Consider the following 24,105-nt stretch of genomic DNA (forward strand, 5'->3'; position numbering starts at 1 on the left):
TCTACATAATGTCACACAGCCATTAAGAGGCTTTCATCTTTGCTATTACCGCTCCCTAATAACACCATTAATCCAGCACATTCTTTCGCTTTCATGTCAAACACCCGGTGTGGTCTCACCTATGGTCGTGACGGGGACCGTGGTGGTCTCCATGTCGGGCAGAGTCGGCGTGGCGGTGTCGGCCGGCGTGGTGGTTTCTGCGGACACAAGACGTAACTCAGGTCAAAGGCGGTTGTAAGGAACAAAAGCTCAGACATCATAACGCTGTAAAGAGGACACATTAATCACCACCCGGTGTTTGCTTAAGAGATTATTTGTGCATGGGAGTTTCTCCCACGTGAAGGAGTGCCAGGAAATCCATACAGACGAGGAAGGAAGAGGAAGTGATAAGCAACAAAGGCGGAAGGAACCAGAACGCATCGAAGTATGCGTCTTTATACACCTTTAATGGCTCTCCACTCTGCCTGTATTTTTCCAGTTGAAAGAAGAGCTTTAAAGGAAGATGATGAGTTTTTCCACAAACAGACTAAAAAGCTCGAAAAAGTCCGCGTGAACCTGGAGGATTTTGTCGAGCCGCGGTCACTGGCGAAAAACTTCATACCAGGCTGTGCCTGGGCTGTTTTGTTCAGCGCAGCGTTTAGAACGGGGCCGCAAAGTGTTTCACGTGCGTTATGTTCAAGTTCAAGTTCGGTTTATGAGCTTTTTAATGATATTTCAAACAGGAAACTAATGAGTTATGCTATACCGCTGCCATGGTTCAGCACGTAAACAGCGTGTCCGAGTCGCCTGTATATTCAGGGTGAGTTAAAGCACACATCATAACCGAGGGAGGCTATCTCTATCCCTCATTTCCTGTCTCCATTCGGCCATCCAACCCCAGAGTGTCGGAGACAAGCGGAGGCAGATAGCCATAAGGCACCCAGAGGGGGGCTCCCCCGGTCATGTTATGTCTCGGTGCTCCGGCGTCAGTGTCCGACTCAAATATGCAGACGTGCAGATACGCAGGGCCAACGTGTCCACATGCTAACGCGCACACAGAGATGCGGAGTCACACACCGCGCTGATGGATGGACACGTCTGACCGACTCCCTTCGACCTTGGACGGGATGATCACACTCTGGGACCACTCACAGGGCTGTCAGGGAGGACACACAGCACACACACACACACACACACACACACACTCCATCCCGCCCTTTTTTTTTTCTCACGAGCTGTCGAGTGCGTTGCCCCTTCACTCTATAACTCACGGGGCGCTCAGAAAGGAACGCGAAGCGAAACGTGCGATCATCTCGCCGCCATTACCGCCGATTTAAGCGCAAATATATCACAAAAGAGAGACAAACAACACGCCAGCAGTCGGGCTCATTAAAACGCATCACATGTGCGCGCAAAAACAGACACATGTTGAGCAGGCCGCGGCTGGAATGTGAAGGGGGGGGGGAGAGAGAAAAAACGCTGCGTTATTGGGAGCAGATGGGTCGACCCGGGTGTGTTATGGGGGTTTACCCGGAGGTTTGGGTCACATGGATGCACATTTATCACGTGAATAAACCATGTAAGCTGTTCTTCCCTCAATTTTCTGTCAGCGCAACCGCTGCAAAAAAAGCCATCAACAACACATGTTTACACAGCGCCTTGTTCGACGAGTGTTCCGCAAACACAGATGTGTGACCTCGGCTTCTTTTTTCCTCCCATTTAATTGACATTGATGAACGCCGAAAAGGGTAAGTGTAATTCTTGAGCGTATCATATTTCGCAGTGCTTTGTTAGCGTTCCGTGACATGTCTCACTTAAGCCCCTCCCGGCAGATTTGAGGCTTGGATGCCTGGTGATCTCACGAGAAAAAAAAAAGAAGCTCATCAGTCGGGGAGAGAAACACAACAAGCATGCAAACATTTCTGAAAAAAAAAAGAAAAAAGGTCAAACGGATTAATTACCACGTTTGCTGAACGCCTGCTAGTAGTCCGTGCCGGAGCCTCCTACTGGTCTTCCTGCACGACTACTGTTATCATTTAAAGACTATGAAAGGCACTAAGGGCAACAAACGCGGCGTGATGCGCAATTGATCCGCTCAGAGGGACTTCCTGTGGAAATGAGCGCGACGGCGCCCCAGCTGGAGAAATGGCACACATGAAAGGGCCGGCCACAGCTGGCGACGGCTTCTGACATTCACCCAGCGTTAATGTCACGTCCTTTATGCCTGTCATTAACTACCTAATGAGACTCTTATCGCTGCCAGCCCACCGGGAAGGTAAAGGCAAGCAAAGCGGCCCCCTCTTCCTCAAACCGCTCTTCCTCCTGAGCTTCAAACGCGACGCCGCCCTTGTCTCTTTTGCTCGGACTTCCTTCTTCGCTTTTTCCCTTTTTCGAGTTTACCTCCTCGCGCCTGTCCGGCCTTTGTGTCTCGGGACCAGGCGTCAAAATAAACCGAGCTGCTGCGCATTACCTGGACACACGAGCGCGCACACACACGTGTAGGTACGACTAAACACACATAAACACGAGACCATTAAGATTCTCCCCCAGCTCCTGAGCACTCTGTGCTTTCAAAGGTCAGGCCTTGTCACAGTGTAAATGCGCTGACCTTTCCCGGGTGTGACAGGGGTGTCGGGGGCAATGGGAATGGGACCGACTTGTGCGCTCGTGTGGGTCCGTGTGTGTTTATGGGGGAACGTGAGAAGAGAGCGCGTGTGTGGGTGTCTGTGACCTGCCCACCTTGCCCCGAGCCGTGTCCTTGATGTGCGCGAGGGCTATGTCACGGAGCTGCGCGATGAGGCCCGAGAGTGCGCAGGCAGGCAGGCAGGCAGGCCGGCTGTACATGCGCAGCAGAGGGCCTCGTAATGCAGGAGAAGTCCCTCTGCAGCGGGGTGTTGTCTTACATAATGTGTCTACTGCTGCAGGTGATGATGCAAGTCATCATCATGCATGGGATGAGACACCAACACTTAGAAGCGGACCCAGGGGAACTGCTGGCATAGATAATGGAGATGCACGCCCCGCCTGCACGTACAAACGCACACCGGGGCAGCACATGCTCGCAAGAATACTCACAGACACACAAAGATCCTGTCTTTTTTTTTTTTTTTTTCAAACACGCACAGACACCAAAAACACACGCATACACGGGGCCAGAACTCTCCGCATAAAAAGACATCGCTCACTCCCCGAAAAGCTGACTCAGCAATATGTCGGAGAAGGGGAAAAAAAAAAAAAAAATCTTCAATTATGTAGAAAGCCTTTCTGTAAATCTCTGCTTGGCAGTCCTAAGCACATGCGCGTGCACGCACGCACACACACACTCACACACACACCAATGAATGGATGCGCACACACGCACGTTCCCACGCGTACACCGTCCAAAAGAACGCGATGGAAAAGACAGGAAGCCATTTTTTGATATCCCGCTGGGCGGGGTTAAGTGCGCAGATCGAGGGGCCGTCCGCACCCGAGCTGCAATCAATTAACTGATTAACTGTCGACCATTAAATTAATCGCCAGCTATTTGAATAATCGATTAATTGGCTCGAGCCAATTAAAGAAAAAGTACCCTGATTCCAGCTTCTTAAACATGAATATTTCCTGGGTTCTTCCCTCCTCTATGACTGCTAACGGAATCATCGGGTTGTGCAGAAAAGAGACGTCCTGAACAATACTTTTTTTTCAATTAATAGACCAAACAACTAATCAGTTAATTGAGAAAGTAATCCACAGCTAATAAGTGTTAGTTGCAATCCTTTACCCACACACACACACACACACACACACACACACACACACTCACACGCATTAAAGCTTTTCTAAGAGGACGGGCAAGCTGTGAAGACTGTGACATAAAGAGCTTATATGAAGAGCCAAAATAAGTACTGGACCATTTTTGAAGGAGTCAGAAAAGCCAGTGTGACACCTGAGGTTTTATATTACACGTGTGTATGTGCACGTGCATGTGTTTGTGTGTGAGTGTGAGCTCTAAAACCAAAAAATGATCCTCCCTGGAAAAAGGCGGAGACGATACTTTGCATTTTTCTTTTTTTTTTTTTTTTTTAGCAGATCAGTCCGTAAAATTTCCTTCCTGAGCTCATACATTTTTCATTTATCGGCGCACACACACACACACACACACACACAAAAACCTGCTGAGGTTGTGTGTGTGAGACAGCTGTGTGTCAGCGCGAGGGGGGGGGGGGGGGGGGGGGGGGGGGGGGGGAACAGAAGGAGTCAGGACCAACAGCAGCGAACATGGAAAAAAGAGGTGCGAGGAGCGATGAGTAACAGAGGAGGAGAGGGCAAGGAGGAGGGAGGAGGCATGGTAACGAACAAAAAAAAAGGAACAAAAAACATTTATGGACCCACGCACTGAGCCTCGGGGCGGGAAGCGAGAGAACTGCAACCATGTGTAGGAGCGGGGTGAGAGACCTTATTCTGCCTCGCTGTGGTAGCGAGCTGCCACGCTCAAACTGAACCAGGCAGGATTTGGGGTAAAAAAAAAGAAAAAAAAAAGAAAGACAAAACAGCACAGAATCATCTAAATAAAAGATATTCAAAAGAGGGCTTAACTGAAGACAGAACAGAGAGAAGTGAATAGTGTGTGTGTGTAAAAGGGAAGTGAATGATTTACTGGATGTCAGCAGCAGTCCACTACTCCTGCTGAGTTTTGGATGCTGGTGAACAATGTGTACCCCCCCCCCCCCCCCCACTTCATCTGATAATGGAAAAAGTGTTAAACCCTGAACCTGAGGCTCTTGTTCTTTTCACTTTGTTTCCAGCTTTGTGGTTACTGTTCATTGCTGGGTGTGCACTTCACTTCCCACAGGTCACGTGTCTATCAAGCAGTTAACGCAGAAAAAGTGGTGGAAAAAGTATGTATATACAAACTTTAAGTAAAAGTACGCATTCAAAAGTGTGATCAGATAAATGTGCTCTTCACCAATCAGCACACGCAAACAGACACACACACACACATCGCCTCCATAAAGGCATGGCCTAACTTGTATTTACAGCGTTGTGTGTGTGGGCGTGTGAATGTTATACACGTCCCTCTCTCTGCGGTTTATCTTGTGCATGTGTACATGTATGACGGCCTGCGCTTGTATATAGCGTGTCGCGCTATACAGCCCAGCCATCCTGTCCAGGCACAGAGGGAGTGGTAAATAGCGAGGGGTCCATATGTGCGCCGGAGCGCCGGTGTGTTTCTCCAGCGCCGACCTCACATCTGGATAACAGACCCGCGTCGGGAGAGCCAACGAACCAACGCGCTCGCTCCCTCTCTCTCCGGAGGGAAGCATTCCTTAAACCGAGCCCTGTCCACTCCCTGTGACGCCGACTCTTGTTGCGGGAGCAAAACACGGAGAAACCCAACTCATCGTTTCCAGGTGAAACACGTCCGAATTTGCGACCTTTGAGGAGCGAGCTTTCACCGTGCTATCGCCTCCCCCTTCTCTCGGCCGACTGCGGGTGACTCTTTTCACCTCTGGCACACTCTAATGACTCTCATGCATATCTAATGTGAGCCTCACTTTCTCTGGTGAGAAACCTTCCTCAAGGTCCATTCAGTTCTGGTTAGATCACTTCAGTTCATTACAGTGCGGGGCAAATGATTCAGCCTGGAATAGTGCAGGCAGTGAATTATCATATGTGAAATGAGTCCCTGTCGCGGAAGCAACGGAAGAATAACCTACCTGGAAGGTCGCAGCCCAGTATCTCCACTCTCATCCCAATTCCCGCCGGAGACCACCTCTCCGGGTAGAGCCTGATGTACTGGGCGACGGTCTCCTCGAAGTGACGCAGCTCCGGGGTGTCGTAGTGCGTGTTCCCCTCAAAGATCTGTCCGCAAATACAAAAAGGTTCAGCGTCAGCTCGACGGTTTGCAAACATTCGGGGACATCGTTTCCCCATCTCGTCTCCCTCCGTCACCCACCTTGGGCAGGCTCGTCTTGCTGTCCATGATGAAATTCCAATCTTTCGCGTTCAGGCTGTGTGCCACTTTGTACTTCCTGACAAACGCCCGGTTATCTGTCGTCGCTCCGCTCCCTGCGTCGCCGCCCCGCGCTCCCTGGGTGATCACTCCGCGCACCGTCTTAGGCACACTTAGGTCCACCTGTTGGAGATTACATTCAGATAAATTGTGCTTTACACAAAACTAACGTGGCTTTGTTTAAAGCAACCACATTGTAGAAAGTGATACGTCCTATGTAACGTATCAAAACCCTCCATCGAGGGTCTGCGTGTAGAAACTTGGCGAAATGAGCCGCCGGTGATGGCTAGTATAAGAAAAATAATGTTTGTGAGCTTTAAAGCATGTAAACATTTTAGTAGACACCTAAAATAAAAGTATAAACCTGGAAATGAGCATAATATGGGACCTTTAATTGCAGCTTTGCTTCTCGGTTTAGGTCATTTGGCAGCTGGGACGGCAATATGTGGAAGCCGGTCGTTAAAGCTACTTTTAGGTTTGTTGCACATCTAAACATGACATTTTTCACCCTTGTTATTACCCCTATAACACCACGACCCAACTGCTGCTAGCGTTTGCCTTGCGTATCTCTCACTAAACATGAACCCCGTGACACAGAAGTTAAAGTGATGAGTGCTCGCATGGAAACGTACAGTCAGATGTACAACAAACGATTACAATCCTCTTATACCTGAAGCCATTCCTCTCCAGCCAGAGGTTGTGCGGGCGCGGGGAACCAGCCGGAGCGACTGGCCACCAGCCGTGCGGTGCCGGGACTCCACACGATGTCCCTGCTGGTGGAGGCGGAGATCTGGGCGTCGGGGAGCAGGCCGGACAGCAGGCCCTGCAGGTCTGAGCACGGGGCATCTGAAGCGGAGAAGGGCAAGAGAGAGAGCTTTAACCTTCACCTTCGGGGGCACGGTTGAGGGAGAAGTCTCGGGCGGCGACCTAACATACGCTCGCGCTGTTGCACACTCTCCCACCTGGGAGCTGTTAAGCTTCACCGCAGGATCGCGCTACTGGCCGCTAAAGCATTAAGAGTTTCGCCTGGAGCGACCAGGAGAGGGTGAGGTGAGAGACTGGGACGTGCGGTGCAGCGCCATTCATGTTAAATACACAATTAGAGAGATAAAAGCGATACGTTAAGGCCGCTTTTGAACAGATGCACATCCCCCGCTGTGCATTCAACGCGTTTGTTTGCCCGCACTGTGCCTTTGTATCCGCATACACGCAAAAGCACTCGGAAAACGGAACTCATTCAGATATGGATGAGCGGGTAGCATCGAAAGCAACTTGCCGAGGGGAGTACGCGGAGAGGGAGGAATGAGGATTAGGGGGGATAAGAAAGGTATAATGAGAGGAGTCTGGTGGCAGGGTAGGAGAGAGCGGAGAGAGCGAGAAGAAGAAAAAAAAAAAAGAGAGAGAGAGAGCAAGAGACGGGGAGCTGAAGTCGACGGCTCGGGGAGACGGGGGAGGAGGGCAAGGCGTAGAGATGACACCCCTGCGAGAGACAAACAGTGGGAGAGGGAGGGGTGGAGGGAGGAAGAGGGCGACACAAGGGGTGGCGAGGGGCGCGGAGGGAGGTGGGAGGTGGAGAGCGCCTCGGGAAGAGGAGGAGGAGAGAGAGGGCAGGCGAAGGGAGATGGGATGAGATGTTAGTTGTGCTGACGGTTTAAGAGAACACAGATCAAAGTTTCATGCTGTTATGTCACTGCAGAAGCAGGAGATGTAAATAATGAATAAAAGGCACAGGAAGCGTACGTGTGTGTGTGTGTGTTTGTGTGCACCTCTCCAAGGGGCGTGCCCGCTTTTGAGGTCACGTACTATATTTAGAACAGCCGCCTGTGTGTGTGTGTGTGTGTGTGTGTGTGTGTGTGCGCGCGAATGTACCTGTACTGTAAGGGCTAATAGTTATTTCGATAGCAGCTGTTGAGGCTGCGGCGAATCACAGTTTCTGATGTAAGAGCGAACAGGGAGCCATGAATGATTGATCGGCGCTCGTTTTTCCAGATACGGAAGAGCTCGCGGAGCTAAGAGGACGCATCAAAAAAACAGTATCCAAAACCATGAGAGGGAAAGAGAGGCGGCGCTGGGGGAGCCGGAGACAGAAAGCGAGCATGGAGGAAAAAGTGGGAGAGAGAGGGAGAAGACACTGGTGGTGCCTCTGGAAGGAAGAATAGAGCAAGAAAAGTTTCCTTTAATTAGCCAGAGGCTTCCTATTTTTAAAAGATGGAAGTGGGAGTGTGGGAGAGAGCCTAAATACACGTGTGTGTCCCAGGTTTTTAAGGTTTAGGAAGTTACTTTTCGCTGATGTTCACTGTATTTTAAGTTGATCTCGTGTTTGGGGATCTTTGTACACTGACAAAACAAAATGCCGACAAAACAAAAAGGATGTGGCATCGACGGCGTGCGTCAGCATGAATTTAAACTTACAAGCAACTGAGGGGAACCTGTCTTTTTCAACGTTACACCGAGCGTCTGGCAAACAAGACTCAGGGTGAAGCCGGCTCTCTCTCGCTGGTGCAAGGAAAAAAACATTAATTCAAGAGACGTTTTAATCAGCGGCTGATTGTGGCGCCGTTTTATATATGCATGCAAATTAATCTCTCATTACGTGTAGCATGCTGCATTGAGATTTGTCTCCGATTCAGCTTTTTGGACAAGTAATTGCTGTTTATGTGAGGCTTGGCTTGTCTTGTCTTCCTCACACAACTATAGAATGGAGCTTGGGTGCATTTCTATCTGAAAGGCAAAATTGCACAAACTGCCTACTTATTTGTTTAATATTCTGCTATTCCTCAAACCTACATTAAATTTGGTGAAAGTGCTTTAGTTCTACGTATGGAGGTTTATGAGAATAGGATTAAGGACTATAGACCAACGAATGCACATCGTAAATTCATTGTCTTGATGTAATTTGTTGGTTGTTTAAACGTCTGTTGCTCGTTCTTTTATATGGAAAGTCTAGCATACTGCTGTCTGGGCCGGGACTCTCTCGGAAAAGAGATTCTGTAATGTCAATGTGAAAATTCCCTGTGAAATAAAGGTTAGATTCAAAGAAATGAGGGTTCAAAACGGCTTTTTTTTTATGGCAAGACAGGAGCTAAACATTGCTGGTTGGAGTCCCTTAATCACTAAAAGAGGACCAAAAAAAGCAATTGGTGAAGCAACAAAAAAAAAAGAATCTTGGAAACAACAACTTTCTTCGGGCAAAAAACAGGTTCGAAAAATATAACTTTCTGACACACACCTGTAATTTGGCACCCGTACAGCTCAAAACGCAGGGCGATGCCATTCCTCCAGGTCTGTGGCCGGATCCGAACGAACCGGGCCAGAACCGGCTGCGGGACCCGGTTGAGAACCACCTCGGCTGGGTCTGTGTTGCCGTGGAAAATCTGGTAGAGCAAAGACAAACAAAGGCCGGTTACTGACAGAAGGAGATGTACTCTTCATGTCTTATCTCTGTCTTTCTCACACACACACACACACACACACACACTACATCTCCACACCCACCCACAGTGCACGGTTTCGCTCGGCTACACACAGACGCACACACAGTGGCAGGCCGGACAAAGCGGAGACAACCCAAACACGGATCCGATGTCACCATCCCAGCTGTCGATGTGTTTCGGGGTCAAGGGTTCGGCGCTGGGAGGCTGGGAAAGCCGGGGCGATGGATGAGGGTTTCTCTCTTCTCTCTCCTTCTCCTCCACAGACACACACGCACACACACACACACACACACACACACACTCCAACTCCCACACACACCTCTATGCTGGTGGCCGCGGGACGCCGCGGGAGACGTGACCCGACACGGGCAAACATGATTAGCCGTCAGACGCAGGAAGGCCGTCCAGGTGGGCAGGATGTGAGTGAAATTCACTTCCTGAGGCGTCCCAGCGTAAAAGCGTCAACATTCGCTTCTTCTCTACGGGGCACTCCCTTCCTTCCATTTGCTCTTAAGCGGCAGGGAGGGGCGGCAAGGGGTCGGAGGGCAAATATAACCGGGGTGGTCGAGCCACTTCCCGTTTCGGGTCGAGAAGCGCCGGGCGACGCTCGAGGGCGCCCGATGGGGACATTCAATGACAGACGCGAGTCTTCCTTTCTTTCCTTTGTGTGTGTTCTCCAAACCATAACTCCCCGTTTGTAATTACCGCTCCTCCTCAACTACCTCCTTCCTCCTCAGCCCTCTGATTACCTCCATTTTTTCTCCTTCCATTCCTCGTCTCTCAAACCATACACTTGATATCTCTCCACACATCCTCCCTCACCCCCTGGTTGCCTCGTCTTTGCTCCTGTTGGTGGCTACAAACGAAAAAAAAAAACCCACACACATAGGAAACCACAGGAACCCACACACACACACACACACACAGACTGAGATAAGCAGAGGAAGTGTCTTTTAACTGACTGAGCGACTGTTAAGTGTCATCCACTCTATCTGTCTGTGGTTGACCGGGGGCCGGCTGTTGATTGACAGAAAAACCACACGGACTAACATCCCAGCAGCTGCACACAATGGAGAAAAAAAAAAAAAACGGAAATGCGACTGCTACAAGCAGCCGAATTAAAGATTAAACGTTCTAAAAAAAGAAAAAAAAGGTCCGTACATGCTTTCTCTTTTACTCTTATCCGAGCACGGGATGATCAAACCTCAGGAGGCACCCGTGGCCTAAAATGTTTGATTCCCTCTTGTTTTGAAAATGTCGTTTTTTTTTTCCCCCCATCAGAAGTGATAAACAGTCAGGTTTCGGCTGGTGTTTCAAAATAATACGCCGCCATATTGCTATAAAGTGACCCATTTTGTATGAATTCCCCGTCTGGCGCAAACCCCTCCAAATTGATACGATATTCCAGAATAAAATTCCACAAACCGGCGGGAATATGAGCGGTTCCACTTCAAAAAAATCCGACTCGGGGGGATTTTATTTGATTTTGGCATGGCCTGATTTAATCAAAAGGAGCTGACACTGGTAATACAAAGCAAGCGCGAGTGTTTGAACAGATAAGCGAGGGGGTCTATCCGCTCTGTATCTGCCGCTGGAATCGAGGATAGACAGCCGTTGTGTTTACCGAAGAGGCCAAACGGTGGATGCGGGCTCTTATGGGGGTTATGTAAACACCCGCGCAAAGAGAGCTTGCCGCACACACACACACACACACACACACACACACACAAACAACCGGTATCCCATCCTCGCCGCTCCCTGATATTCTGTCTGAGAAACAAAGAGCAGCGGGGAGAGGGAAACCAGCAGAAAATGAGCGCGGGGAGGGAGAGTCCTCAGAAGAATAGTCAAAAACAGATGATGGGAAGGGCTGAGAGAGAGAGAGAGAGGGAGGAAAGGGAAGAGGTTGAATGGAGGGCAGCAGATACGACTGAATGAGGAATATCAACAGAGGAATGTGGAAGAGGAGTAAGGGAGTGGTGGCGGGCAGGAAGGAGAGCACAACGGACAGATTCATCACCGAGGCAGGAAACGTCTCATAAACGCGGCTCGACGGCAAACCGACATCTCAGTATTACATCCGATGTACATAATGCTGACAGTTTAGCTTGCTTTGTTGTTTCGTTTGGCTTTGGAACACAAAAAACATGTGACTTTTTGAAAATAATCTATCCGCTACAATAAAGCCTTTTCGGTGCACTTTTCTACTCCCGTACATTCGGACATCAATTATGCGATAAAACCTGCGCTAAAGATAAATTACGCGGCGAAAAAGGTGAATTCGATCCATCAACGGCTCAGGTCTCAGACGTGGAAAATCGAGAGATGCCCGTAAAAAAAATACCCATCTGTTCCAACTTCCTGTAAACGTCTTGTTCCAATCGCGCGAGATGCCCGCCATGACTAAAAGGCCATTATCTGGTGCATTACCGCGCTGCCAGCTGCTTTTTTTTTTTTTCATCTTTGGATAAAAGCAGGGAATATGGCCGACATTACTGACACAAAGAGAGAACGATTTGTTCAATACGACTCGGCTCGAGGGGGCTCTTTCAGTTTTACTTTTGGAGCACTAAGACAGGGGGGAAGGAAAAGGAAGAAGACAATGAGGAGCTGTCAGCCGGCTCAACTTCCTCCCATCTATTGTCACGGTACCTGAAGGGTCGCTCATTTGACCCCTCGCCCATTACTTCCAAGGTTAAAGGTCAACAGCCTCGGGAAGCAGATGGTTGGTCATTGACCAGCTCGTTGATAAGATGGTTACTTTTTGACTCGCTAGGAATTCCCGACATGCACGAAAGGAAATGTACGTTTCGTTTTGTCCCAGACGGGCAAGGCCTGCCGTCTAGACCACCTCTGTAATCTGCCCGACGACTGGCATGTTATTCTTTTGCCCGTGTACGTCTGTGTCTGTGTGAGCCCCACACGTGACGCGCTGGGCTGAATAATTAACATCGTCATGTTGTGTCTCCTGGTGTGGAGAGTCATGAAAATATAACGAAGCGCCGCTCACACACACACACACACACGCACACACACACACATAGCAGCATGCGACGGTCAGACTTATGTGTGTGGACATTGGCAGGACGCAGGCGCCATGGGTATTTAACAATTGATGACCTCTCCGGAGAACCAGGTCACCGTGAAAGATGTGTGTGTTTGCTTTATAGTAAACACCCTCTCTACGGATCTAACCAGCAAACAGAGTGAAATAAAGCCTCCTGAAGAGACTTAGCGTCCCTTTTTTGGAGCGAATGACATCTCTTCTCTGGAAAAATGAGTGGATAGATGGATGGATACACCCTAGCTTGATCCATTTACCATCTCCCTCCGTCCTGTGTTTTTGGCACACGTCTCCTTCCGCTGCCAGTCTTTTCCTTTGCGCTGATGGCACCGCGGGGAGACGCGGCGAGCTCTGCGCAAAGCATTATCCGCTTTCCCCCCCCCCCCCCGGTTATTCCCTCAATCCCAGCCTCCTTCTCCGTCCATTACGCTCGTGATCCCCGTCTTCTTCGGTCGAGTTGCTACCTCTGTCTCGCTCTCATTCTTTCTAGCCATCGACCATAACCCCCGCCGCCCCGTCTTTGCTCTCTCCCTCTCCCCTCGCTCCGGGTATGAAGATGTTGACAGTTGGAACTGGTTCCAGCTGGCCGCTCTCCTCTACTAACTCTGAGGGCTGGCGGTGTGTGTGCGTGGGCGTGTGTGTGTGTGTGTGTGTGTGTGTGTGGGTGGGTAGAGGTTGAAGCGGTGATCCTCAGAAATGGACTTACACCACCTTCTATTGAAGTCTTCCACATTTCACCAGTGTTATCGGCCGCGTTTGACTGCCGGCCTGCATGTCTATGCGTGTGTGTGTGTGTGTGTGTGTGTGTGGATCTTTATCTCTGTTAACATATGCAGAATTATGCTCATATTAGCTTGAAGAACGAGTAAGTGAAAAACAAAGCTTGTCTTTGGGTGTGTTTTTATGTGTGTGTGTGTGTATGACATGGTGTGATGGAGGAGCAGGCGGAAATGCTGCGTGGGCTGTTTTTATTCTCCCCTCCCAGGTTACTTGTGTGTGTGTGTGTGTGTGTGTGTGTTGGACAGCCTCAGCCTCACACGTGTGTTTTTGGTAACACAGTGCTTGCCTAGCACCGGGGCTGATGGGATTTTCCTCACAGACGGATGACAGAGTGTGCCTTTAATGTTAATTTGTCTGGGCGCACATGTGTGTGCGTCTGTGTTACCATTAAAAAAATCACTGTGTGCTTGTATCTATCTGAGTGTGTGTGTGTGTGTGTGTGTGTGCGAGAGATATGCAATCCCTAAGTGTGCTCGCGTCTCATCAAGTAATGAGGCGCATATGTGAGTAGTGTGATTTAGAATTAACAAGTCACATGGGTGTCAAAGTGAAAATGTGTTGGCATGCAGAAAAAGAGTCAGAAAGATCACACACACGCGTGCACGCTCACTCACGCACACACACACACACACACACGCGCGCGCACACACGCATGCACAAAGCCTGTTTGCTGGTGTGACTGAGGTGATTGCAATCTGCAGCGCTGGTGTTTTTCCTCTTCTCTTCCTACACCGCACCAAAAAAAAAGCGCCATTTCCCACAATGCCTTCCCCTTTCCAGCGTCTCCCCCTCTCTCTCTCTCTCCGCCTCTGCCTCTCTTTCTGTCAAATAATCTTTATTGGCATTAAATCCCACGCTCTTTGTTAACACAGCAAATAAGGGGCACAAATCTCGACAATAAATGGCAACGCGCTCTCTCCCAATAACAAACACAAGCGAGGTACCAAACTGCCAGGCCAATCCTTTTATTCATGGGTGATTCATATCTGATGCAGAGAACACACTCGTGGCTCAACCTTCCACAAACACACACACGCTGCACACGCCCGGGCGCGCGCGCTCCCTTTCCAAAAGCCACATTAGCTTCAAGCTCACTGTTAAATGACAATTAAAAGAACCAAATCCCAGTCATTACAGAACCCCCTGACGAGAACTGAGCTTCAACCACTTAAGGGCTCTTTGGGGGGCTTAGGACGGGCTAACTGGGAGTTTGTAAGACATGACTGGTGGATTAGCAGTCACGGAAGATTCAACAGCCCACCGGGACCAGACGAGGAACCTGACTGACAGGGAGCGAAAACTCCAAAGTCAGACCGGGCTGAAAAGTTGTGCTTTTTTCGGAGCGCAATTTGTCAAAAAAAAAAAAAGCATTATTCCCGAATCGAATCCCATCCATCACAAGAAATACAAAGAGAAAGTTTCACCCGAGGTGATCTAATATGCCATCGCCGCTTTATTATACATCAGAGGACTTGAACGCACAATAAATCCTTGAGGATTTTAAAAAGAGAGTTTGGAGGAATAAACGTTGCAACTTTCATCTCGTCTTCGCGGTCATGAAAAACAGATGGCATACGTGAGGATATCTATAGTTTATGTAGATAATGTAATGCTCCATTAGTAGACGTATCAGGCTTGGTTTCCGGGTTTCAGCTTGAGGAATGTTCGCAAAACTCTCTGGCTGAGCTTTGAGCCGAACACGTGGATTCGGTGTTAGCCATCAAAAAAAAAAAAAAAAAAAGCACGGCGCTGGATGTCTCCCCCCTCCCAACACACCGGCCTCTCTTTGGAAATCAAACCATTACGCGGATCTGCTATCTTTTATTGATCTCTCATCCTCCTGCCGGACTCCGCGCATTCTAAAAGCTGAAAACATAACCGCTTTTTTGAAAGCGGGCGCTCGTAATACAAGCGGTATCTCTACCAAATGCGTGTTGATGCATCTGTCTGAGCCCGTGTCTGAGAGTGTCTTATGCGCAGACGGATTAGCGGAGTCAGATTACACGGCACAGACAGACAGGAACACATCATATACATATGCGCACACACGCGCAGATCCTGCAGAAGGAGAGATCAGCCAGCGGTTATTTAAAGGGGGGGGGGGGGGGGCCTGTGGATTTTGCATGTGTGTGTATGCGGGAGGAGTGGGGAGGCATCTGGGGGGGTGGGGGAGTTCTAATAAATTGCACAGATGTTGACTTTTTTAAGTTAAATCCACGTTTCACTCAATAATCTCCACATCAAATACCCCCCGCTGGCCTCACCCAAACCAATCACTGGCACACGCAGAAGGGAGCCCCCGCCCCCCGTCAGCGTGGGTAAACGTGTGTGGATTAACCCTCAACATCCACCCAACACCCACCACCCTTTCCACTCTCCATTTTTTTCTGCTTGAAATCCTCTGTGACCTTAACCCAGATATGAGGGACAAAGTTCAGTTCCCCCGGAGACGGGCTTACTGTAGGTCGAAGCGTGACAACAACAACGACCTGCGCTGTACATGCATCCACACACCCGCCTGTGCGTGAAGCCAACCCCCGCTCCACCTAACACGCAAACAAACCGAGCAGGGATACGACGAGGCTCGATGGAAAGCACTACACGCCGCCAATCTCGGAAGATGATGTTGCCATGATCCCCTTAAACACAAACCTGCTCCGTTCACACCTGGTATGACTCCATGGGTTTCACAACCCCAGGTGTGTGTTTGTGTGTGTGTGTGTGCGCGCAGGGAGAGATGATGAATTGCAAAGCCCCAGATAAGGGCACATAGAGGACTCCATTGTTCTTGTTTGTCAGCTTCGCCTACTCTCTCTATCTCTATCGCTTCCTCCCTCCTATTGCCTCTCCGTCTCCACCTCGTGACTGGGGGTCATGACTCAGGTTCATAAACAGTCCTGGAAGGGGGGGGGGGGGGCGGCTCCCTCCAGGAATGTTGCGTCCATTGATGCGGACGCACACAACAGCCTCTGTTGTCGGGGAACTTATCTTGATGGTAGTAAAGGTTAGAGAAAGAGGGCCTTGTACCTGCAAGTTCAAATTCTGGTCACGGAGGGTGACTTTTTGTGAGCTTGTGGAGCCCATTTTTTTTTTTTATCACTTTCACAAAAAATAAACAAAAACTACTTGTGTATTGCTTGCCAAATGGCAGCAGGGCGAACAGACTGTGGCGAGGGTGGGGTGGTGTCTTATGGGTGTCCTTCGACACCTCACTTCACCGGTTTTCACCGATGGGTGCCAGCGACGGGCGGTTTTTAAATCCTACCTTGTGGTTCTTGCCGTGCCGGTAGACCATCCAGTCCTCCCCGTTGGTGCTGACCTCCAGCTTGAAGGTGGTGACGTAGTAGGACTTCTGCGTCTCCTTGGAAACGGCACCCTGCGTGGCGATGCCCGTCAAAACCTTCAGGAAGTGGAGGTCGACCTGGAAGAAAAGGAGCACACGAATGTGAGAATTGATGACGGAATAGAAAAGAGAAGAATATGAACGGACGGGCGGAGGGTGTTGTGGTGGTCAGGGCTGATGTAGATAACAGAGACAGACCAGCTGCTGCGTCTATCTGTCACGCAAGACAGCAGGGGATGGACGCCGACTGTGGCCTGCTGCTGACGGAGCTTAGGTGCTGTCCGTGCATGTGTGTGTGTGTGTGTGTGTGTGTGTGTGTGTACCCTTGCATTGTCGCGTGCGGGTGTGCGAGGGGAGGAAGGCTGGAGGCAAAGATCAATGGCGCAGTGTTAGGATGCATTCCTGTAGAGCACCTTCATCAATCACGGGGGCTTCTCGCCGCTCTCCTCGTGTGCACGCTTCTGTGTGTGTGTGTGTGTGTGTGTCAATGCATGCATGCATACGCGCCGGTCTGAGACAGGAAAGATTGAGAGCGCAAAAGCACTTCCTTATCATCGGTTCACAGTTCCTCTATTTCCTTTTCAGCGTGTGTGTGTGTGTGTCCTGGTGTAAGTCCTCACTGTATATGAGATGCTGCCGGGCCTTAAATCCTCTCCTCCATCCTGCTGAAGCATCACTGAGACAAATTCTCGACATGTATCGTGCTCAACGAGGGACGCTAATGCCGATTCAGATTCGTTTGTATTCGTGCGGTCATCGTAGCTGATAAAACGTCCCAATGTTGATATCTGACGTGAGTAATTTTGCCGCGTTGCGCTTGGAAAGTGTCTCTCTCGCCAACGAAAGTGTCCCAAAAAAAGGGGAAATGTGCTTTATCACTTCCGAAAAAAGACAATTTCACATGGCAGTTGAGTATTTTCACACGTGGATTGGAATTTCCACATGCGGAAACAGTTAATGTACTCTGAATATCTTTATTTTCTCTTCTCACACTGTGATTAAACCGACAATATTTAAAGGTCAAGACTTCTTCAGCATATCCAGGTAGGAAACAAAGCACAAAGTACACTCAGTATGTGTTGTGTGATACTGAAGGGTCTGACCTGTATATACTCCTTGTTGCTGTCCTCCGAAGGCGTCCAGGCGTTGTCGTCGTTGTTGAGGCGAGCCTGGCGCGGCAACCAGCGGTTGTCGTAGAACGTCGTGGAGGCGCTGATCTGATCGTCGCTGATCTTCCCCGACTCCATACCGAGCGCCATGCTGCAGTGGAACGCTGATGGGAGAAAGCGCAGCGTTAACTGTACACTTGTTGATGTGGCTTCGCGGCGGAGATTATAAAAGAGGCGTGGAGGAGAAAAAAGATGAAAAGCAGAGGGGAGGAAAGTTAAGTAGAGCGGGTGACAGATGCAAGGAAACGTATTAAAGAGAATGAAAGGGGAGATCTGAGTGGCACATTATAGAGCTTCAAGACAGAAAAGAAAAGGTAAAGCCAGACAGAGAAAGGGCAAAAGGCGACATAAAAGCAGCCCAACAGGTGAGCGGAGGTAAATTGAGGTGAAGTTAATTTATATTCTAAAAGAAAATAGCACGAGTCTACTTCTGAGAAATCACACTCTCTGAGGAGAGAGCGAAGCAGGCTGAGAGGGGTGAGAGAGAGCGCCGAGATTGAAATAGCATTACAGTCGGCACGGCAGGAGGGATCGAGGGGGTGAGGAGAGCGAGAGAGGAAGAAAGAAAGATGAGTGTCGGCAGGGCTGACGGAGAAGAAAGAGACAAAGTAAAGGTGTGAACACAGACAGGTAAACAAATCTGCAGAGAGCGTTCACACACACACACACACACACACACACACACACAAACTTGCTTGAAGTTATCTGGCACTCACAGTCGCTGACTTCTTTGTGCGTCATGTTGTATCGGGCGGAGAAGCCGTCTTTGGCCACGGCCATGTCGGTGTGGAAGGAGAGCGACAGCAGGCCGGAGGACGACTGGATCTCCGGGGGGATCTTTGTCCCGCAGTACCGGCCAATCAGAGGAGCCACTGCAGACACATGAATCAACATCGATGCAAAGGTTGATGCTTAATGTGGTTAATAACTTTCATAGAGTACAGTGTTTATGTAGGCATGTTTCGTTATTGCTGTATTATCTGCTTCTCCTATGCGCTATGAGAAAAAATATCAAATATATCTCCTTGCAGCATCTTCGTGGTTCTTCTATGCAAAACAAATAAAGGAATCCAACACTGCAAAGACAGGTTTCCAGTGGCCACGCTGCTTCAGTAAGTGTTGTCTAATGAGTCGCAGCACGCTTCCCCCCCCCCCCCTTCCCATCATTCCCCTCTCTCCCTTTTTCTCTCCTGTCCATCCCTCCATCTGCCATGTGTGCCTCAGCCAGGGCCCAGCAGGGGGATTTGGAATCCCGGCCTTAATGCAAGCTGCACTGGGATCAGCTGCAGACACACACACACATACACACACACACACACACACATTGGAGGGAGGATTACAATAGTCTCAAGAGTAGCTCCCTCACCAGACACCAAATTCTTCACCCTTTTTCCGTCTTGTCTCCCATCCCTCTTTCATGCCCGGGGACTCAGCTCCCTGGAACTGGGTTACACTTTAATTTCCTCCTAATTCTCAACTTTAAATGGTATAAATTGTTTTCAGCTATCAAAGCCCCTAAATTCAAGGCTATAATTGGAATTTTAAATCCACTTGGATCCCTTTTTAGCAACTGAAAATAGAATAATTAGAGCAAATCCTCAGTTCTCTGCTTTATATTTCAAAAAAAAAAGGGGGGGGGGGGGGAGAGAAAAAGAAGGACAGTCGGCGAGAGCAAGGTGGGAAGTGAAGCACTCGCCGACGCTAATGTGGTTTTCATCGGCGCTACAGCGGCTAACAGCGGCCGCTATCAAAGCCCTTGATAACATCCTCAAATGTTTGCCTTCGCCACTTCCTGATCTCGGCTGAAGGGCCGCTTTTCGCAACACTCGCCACCTCCTATTGGACGCGAACAGATACTCATCGCGGCCGTCACTCTCGCTTCGCCCGGGGGAGGAAGGAAGCGCTAGGTGATAAGGAGGGAGGACGGGGAGCATAGGAAGGGGTTGATGAAGGGTGTTATTATGGAGAGGGAAAAGGGGCATGGGAAAGGGCCGCTCCTCAGGGGGGTGTCGGGGCACTTACAAGCTCCCTGTGTGAAATAATGTTTCCTCTATGTAATGCGAAGGAATGCAAGGCAAGGGCCGCTTACATCAAAGAGAGCGATGGCTGGTCAGGAAATTGAGGACTGGTATGTAAATTTGGGGGGAGAACGAAGGGGGACTGCCTGAATTTGTGTGAGTTCTGAATGTGGTTATGAAGTGTGTGGGTGTATGTGTGTTCTCCCCGAGACCAAAAAACATAGATTTTCATTCGTCTGCGTGTGTGTGTGTGTGTGTGTGTGTGACCTCACCTTGAGGCAGGCCGTCCCACACGTCCAGCCAGTCGTACTTGCAGTCGCCCTCCCCCACCAGCAGGGGGTCGTTCTCCAGGTCGAAGGTCAGGAACGTGAGGGTGATGTCCATGTGGGGCGGGGCGATGATCATGTAGGAGCACTCCAGGTTGTGGGGGTATTTATCCGGGAAGCCCGGGGACTCGATCATGCCGGAGGGGCTGGTGAAATTGCGGAAGCAGAACTCCGACCCTGCGCGGATGCAAAGGATAAGAGGATATTCAGAAATGGAATAAGCAATCGGTCATATTAGGAGGAGATACGGGCGAGAGCAATCGATCAGGCGGAGATATCTCATCTGACTTGCAGAGGGTGTTGCAGAGAGTCGTTCATCACTGACAGCGAGCTGGAATATACAGTAGTTGTGGTGCCGAGCCACACAAACACACACGGTTTATGATTACCGACGGAGGAGGAAATACACAGTGAGAAAATGCCCAAGCAGGCGTGTCTAACATTGCATTAGGCGGGCAAACAGCTCTGTTTGTGAGTCGCGGGGTCCCGACTCAGCGGCACCATGTTTTTGACGCAAAGTTCCAACACTTTCCAACACCACTGAGTTCATGAACAATTAAAGAAAAAAAGTGACAAATATGTAAACAAAGATTAATCACACTTGCAGAGCAAACGGATTATAAACAAAGGATCCGGGATTGATTCGGGAAAAGATGTTATCAACACCCTTGAAGCGCGGTGGGAGCTCCCTGCAGACAGGGTGTGTCGCTAATGCTTTTAGCTTAGCGGCCACAGTGAAACATTTTGGCTTAAAAGGGTGTCAATAATGTCATTTCAATCAATTTGGGATCACGGGGCTTCCGGAGACTTGGATTACAACATACTTTGTATAAAAAAAACAACATCACAGGGCGCCACAGAGCTCGCCGGGCACCAATTGATTTGTAAAGATGTTATTTACACACTCAATGTGCAGGCCGATGATGCCAGAATGTTCCTTTTTGGGTGAACTGTTCCTTTAAGGGCTTTATTTTGCCTTCATTAGACCCTGTCCTCGTACATTTGAGGTTACATAATAAGACATATTCAATGATGCACATTTATTCAGGGCTAAAGAGAGCGAGCTGCCTGACCCCGGCTCTGTTTTATACATTCAAAACAAATATTCTCTCTTCCCCTCTCGTCTTCTTTGCACTCCATCTCTCTCTCACACACACACACACACACACACACACACACTCGCGCACACCACAAACGTTGTGTAATGGTTCTAAGTGGGCCCTCTGCGGCGGCTCCTCATTAGCCATGCAGATTTATGCGCCCTGGGCGGCTCACCTTGAGCGGCGGCAGCTGTGTGGCTCAGATCATCTACCCATCAGCCACTGCTCGGCTGGGCCCCACTGGGGAGCCTGAGTCACGGCCGAGTGTTTATGGACCGGCACATCAATGAGGATGGCGGGAGGAACTAGCGGTCCAGCTCGCACACACACACACACACACACACACACACACACACACAGAACAGACAGGGGTCTCTGCACAAATGTCACACACACAGTTTCATTCACAAACCCTGGCCGTTTTTCTAAGTCGGTCCATTCGCCTTGAACACTTCTATCTTCATATGAACGCTATAAACAGTCCGGTCTGTTTAGATCTGTGTCTTTCTGCGTCTCCGTCTATTTTTACGCGCGCCAGAAGGGCAAATATCTTCATGTGATAATGTTGCTAAGAGACTGGAGGATTCTCATTAGATCTTTGTTTAACTGCACATGTCAGAAATGCCTGCGGTTGTGACCTTTCTAAACCAACTGATGGTGCTTAAATCACTGCTCTTCTTGTGGCTATTTACAAGTGCGCTCGCAGCAGACGTCGGCGTTTAACAGCCTCTCCGTCTTGCGTCTCGGCCACGGATGCAGCCATAAACCGTTCTCGCTATAAATCGCATTTTTTGGGTGAGCTGGAGAAATGTAATCTTGGGGATTTGTGTACGTGGACACACATTTTTCTATTTTTTTACTCGTGTCGCATATAGAGAAAGATTCGTGTCCGTGCACACAAATCTTAAAGATGACATTTCATCAGTGTTTCGCAAGCTGCCATGGCACTGGGAGGCCCGGTTGAAACCACTTGTGCGAGATCTGCGACACATCTTACGTTTCCCCTTTGCCAAGAAGCTCCCAACTGGCAAGCGCAGTAACTAGCATAAGGAAAACGAGTCTGTTCTTGCAGTATTTTCCCATCATTAAGTGTGTTGGAAAGCAGATAGGGAGGTCAGGTTGAAGAGGCTCAGGGGAGAAGCCTCAAACCTGGGAAAAGTGGATCCAGCGGCACTGCACTGTGTCAGAAAACTGCCAGGTTGGTCTGATAAGCAGATACATATTCATAAAAGCAGTGTTCGGGAGCGCAGACATGTTAACAGCACATTCCTTCCGCGGCATTCTTCCGAGGCACCAGGCCTTATTATCAGGCAGCCCTATAAAAGCAGAGGGTCGGCTGGCTGCTCGGGGCCCTCCCCTGTCTACACTTGGTTAATGGCAGAGAACTGACCCCAATCAGCAGCGAGAGAGGAGGGGGAAAAAAACTCAGGAGACACGCACTGTCTGCGTCTCTCTCGCTTTGTTTTCCCCCCCCGTTCTCCGAAGCTTCCGCTCGGCTGTTTTCCCTTCCTTTTTCCTCCTTTGTTCGTCCTCCATCCACGACGCCAATTATCCTACATCTTCTCGCTCCTTTGCGTCGCGCGCGCACCTGTCAATCTATCCGTTGTGCGTGCAAAACACTGATGCAAATATATACAAATTCCGCCCCCCCACATGTTAAAAAAAAAAAAAAAAAAAAAGAAGCAATGCTCGACCTCTTGTGTCGACTCCCACACACACGCTGCAACATCAAAACACTCGTGTTTCATCTGGCTTCATGCTTGGAGCCTGGCTGCCTACACACGCACGCACGCACACACACACACACACACGCACAGAACTAGGCATGTTGAAATATGATGGTAATTTACAGCAAGGTACCGGAGCTATCTCCTCCTCCCCTCCACCGCCGACCTCACGTCCCTGTGTTAAGCGTGTTTTTGTACGTGTGCGTGTCTGCAGTAACTATGTGTGTACACATGAATGCTGTGGATCCATCAAAGCAGTGAGATGCATGTGACTGCAATGTGCTCATAATGGAACCGTAAATGAACTATGCAGTATGCATGAGCCACATGCCCAGTGCGGGTACGCCTTTTATTAAGCTCCACACACGCGTATGCTTCGCTTCCGGCCTGTTTGTCTCTCCGTATGAACCTCCTGTGTGTGCGTCCGTGTCTGAAGGTGTGTGTGATAGCTTCACAGTATGTGTGAGACCCAGTAACACACTGGCCTTGTTTCTTACTGGGTCACAGTGCAGCAGTCTGGAGTCCTACTGCAGAAAAAAACTTCAATCTGAGCACAGCTTGACTCCATCGCCTCCAAACACACCAATCTGTGTTTTGAACTGTGTGTTTTACACACGGCGCGCACGGAAAAAAAGCAGTCAAACGCTTCAGACGCTGATGCGTGCGTGCGCTCACACAGTTGCGCGTGCGTGCGCACCCTTAGCGGTGTTTTTCGCGTATGCATGAGTACCTTCTCTTTTCGTCAGCGCTCATTAGTTCACAGTATATGAACACGCCAAAAACAAGTTCCCCTCACTACCTCCCTCCGTCACCCCTCTGCCCATGCCTGACACACACACACACACATGCAACACACACACTCGCACATGCTCGCCGTACGCCTGCCCCCGGTTGGTGCTTGCATCGCACCATGAGCTGCCATTTGGCAGAGCTGTGTGCTGGCAAAGATGGGGAGGTCATGGTGTGAGTGTGTATGTGTGAGTGTGTGACGGAAGGGGGGGGGGCGAGGGGGGTGAGTTGCTGGGTAGAAACCACTCGACTCTTGCACATGAGTGCCTGATGTAGTAGCAGCTCCACATGTTGTGTCAGGGCAACCCCCTCCTCCTCCTCCTCCTCCTCCTCCTCCTCCTCCTCCGTCTCCTCCTCTCGTTCGCTCCCTGTCTTCTCAGC

General features: G+C 49.7%; 1 protein-coding gene across 4 annotated transcripts in view; it reads right to left on the reverse strand.

Moving 5' to 3' along the window:
* nrp2a (neuropilin 2a) overlaps positions 1-24,105 on the reverse strand; it is a 64,020-nt gene that overhangs the window by 14,119 nt on the left and 25,796 nt on the right. For all 4 annotated transcript variants that reach the window (XM_030409734.1, XM_030409735.1, XM_030409733.1 and 1 more), the window contains exons 4-12: positions 20,055-20,285; positions 18,481-18,636; positions 17,699-17,868; positions 16,518-16,673; positions 9,204-9,348; positions 6,645-6,820; positions 5,918-6,097; positions 5,679-5,823; positions 120-197 (exon numbers count right to left, since the gene is read on the reverse strand). In XM_030409734.1, coding sequence (XP_030265594.1) covers positions 120-197; positions 5,679-5,823; positions 5,918-6,097; positions 6,645-6,820; positions 9,204-9,348; positions 16,518-16,673; positions 17,699-17,868; positions 18,481-18,636; positions 20,055-20,285 — 1,437 coding nt within the window. The remainder of the gene's footprint in view (positions 1-119; positions 198-5,678; positions 5,824-5,917; positions 6,098-6,644; positions 6,821-9,203; positions 9,349-16,517; positions 16,674-17,698; positions 17,869-18,480; positions 18,637-20,054; positions 20,286-24,105) is intronic.

Source organism: Sparus aurata, chromosome 24, assembly GCF_900880675.1.
Source record: "Sparus aurata chromosome 24, fSpaAur1.1, whole genome shotgun sequence".
NCBI classification, from domain to species: domain Eukaryota; kingdom Metazoa; phylum Chordata; class Actinopteri; order Spariformes; family Sparidae; genus Sparus; species Sparus aurata.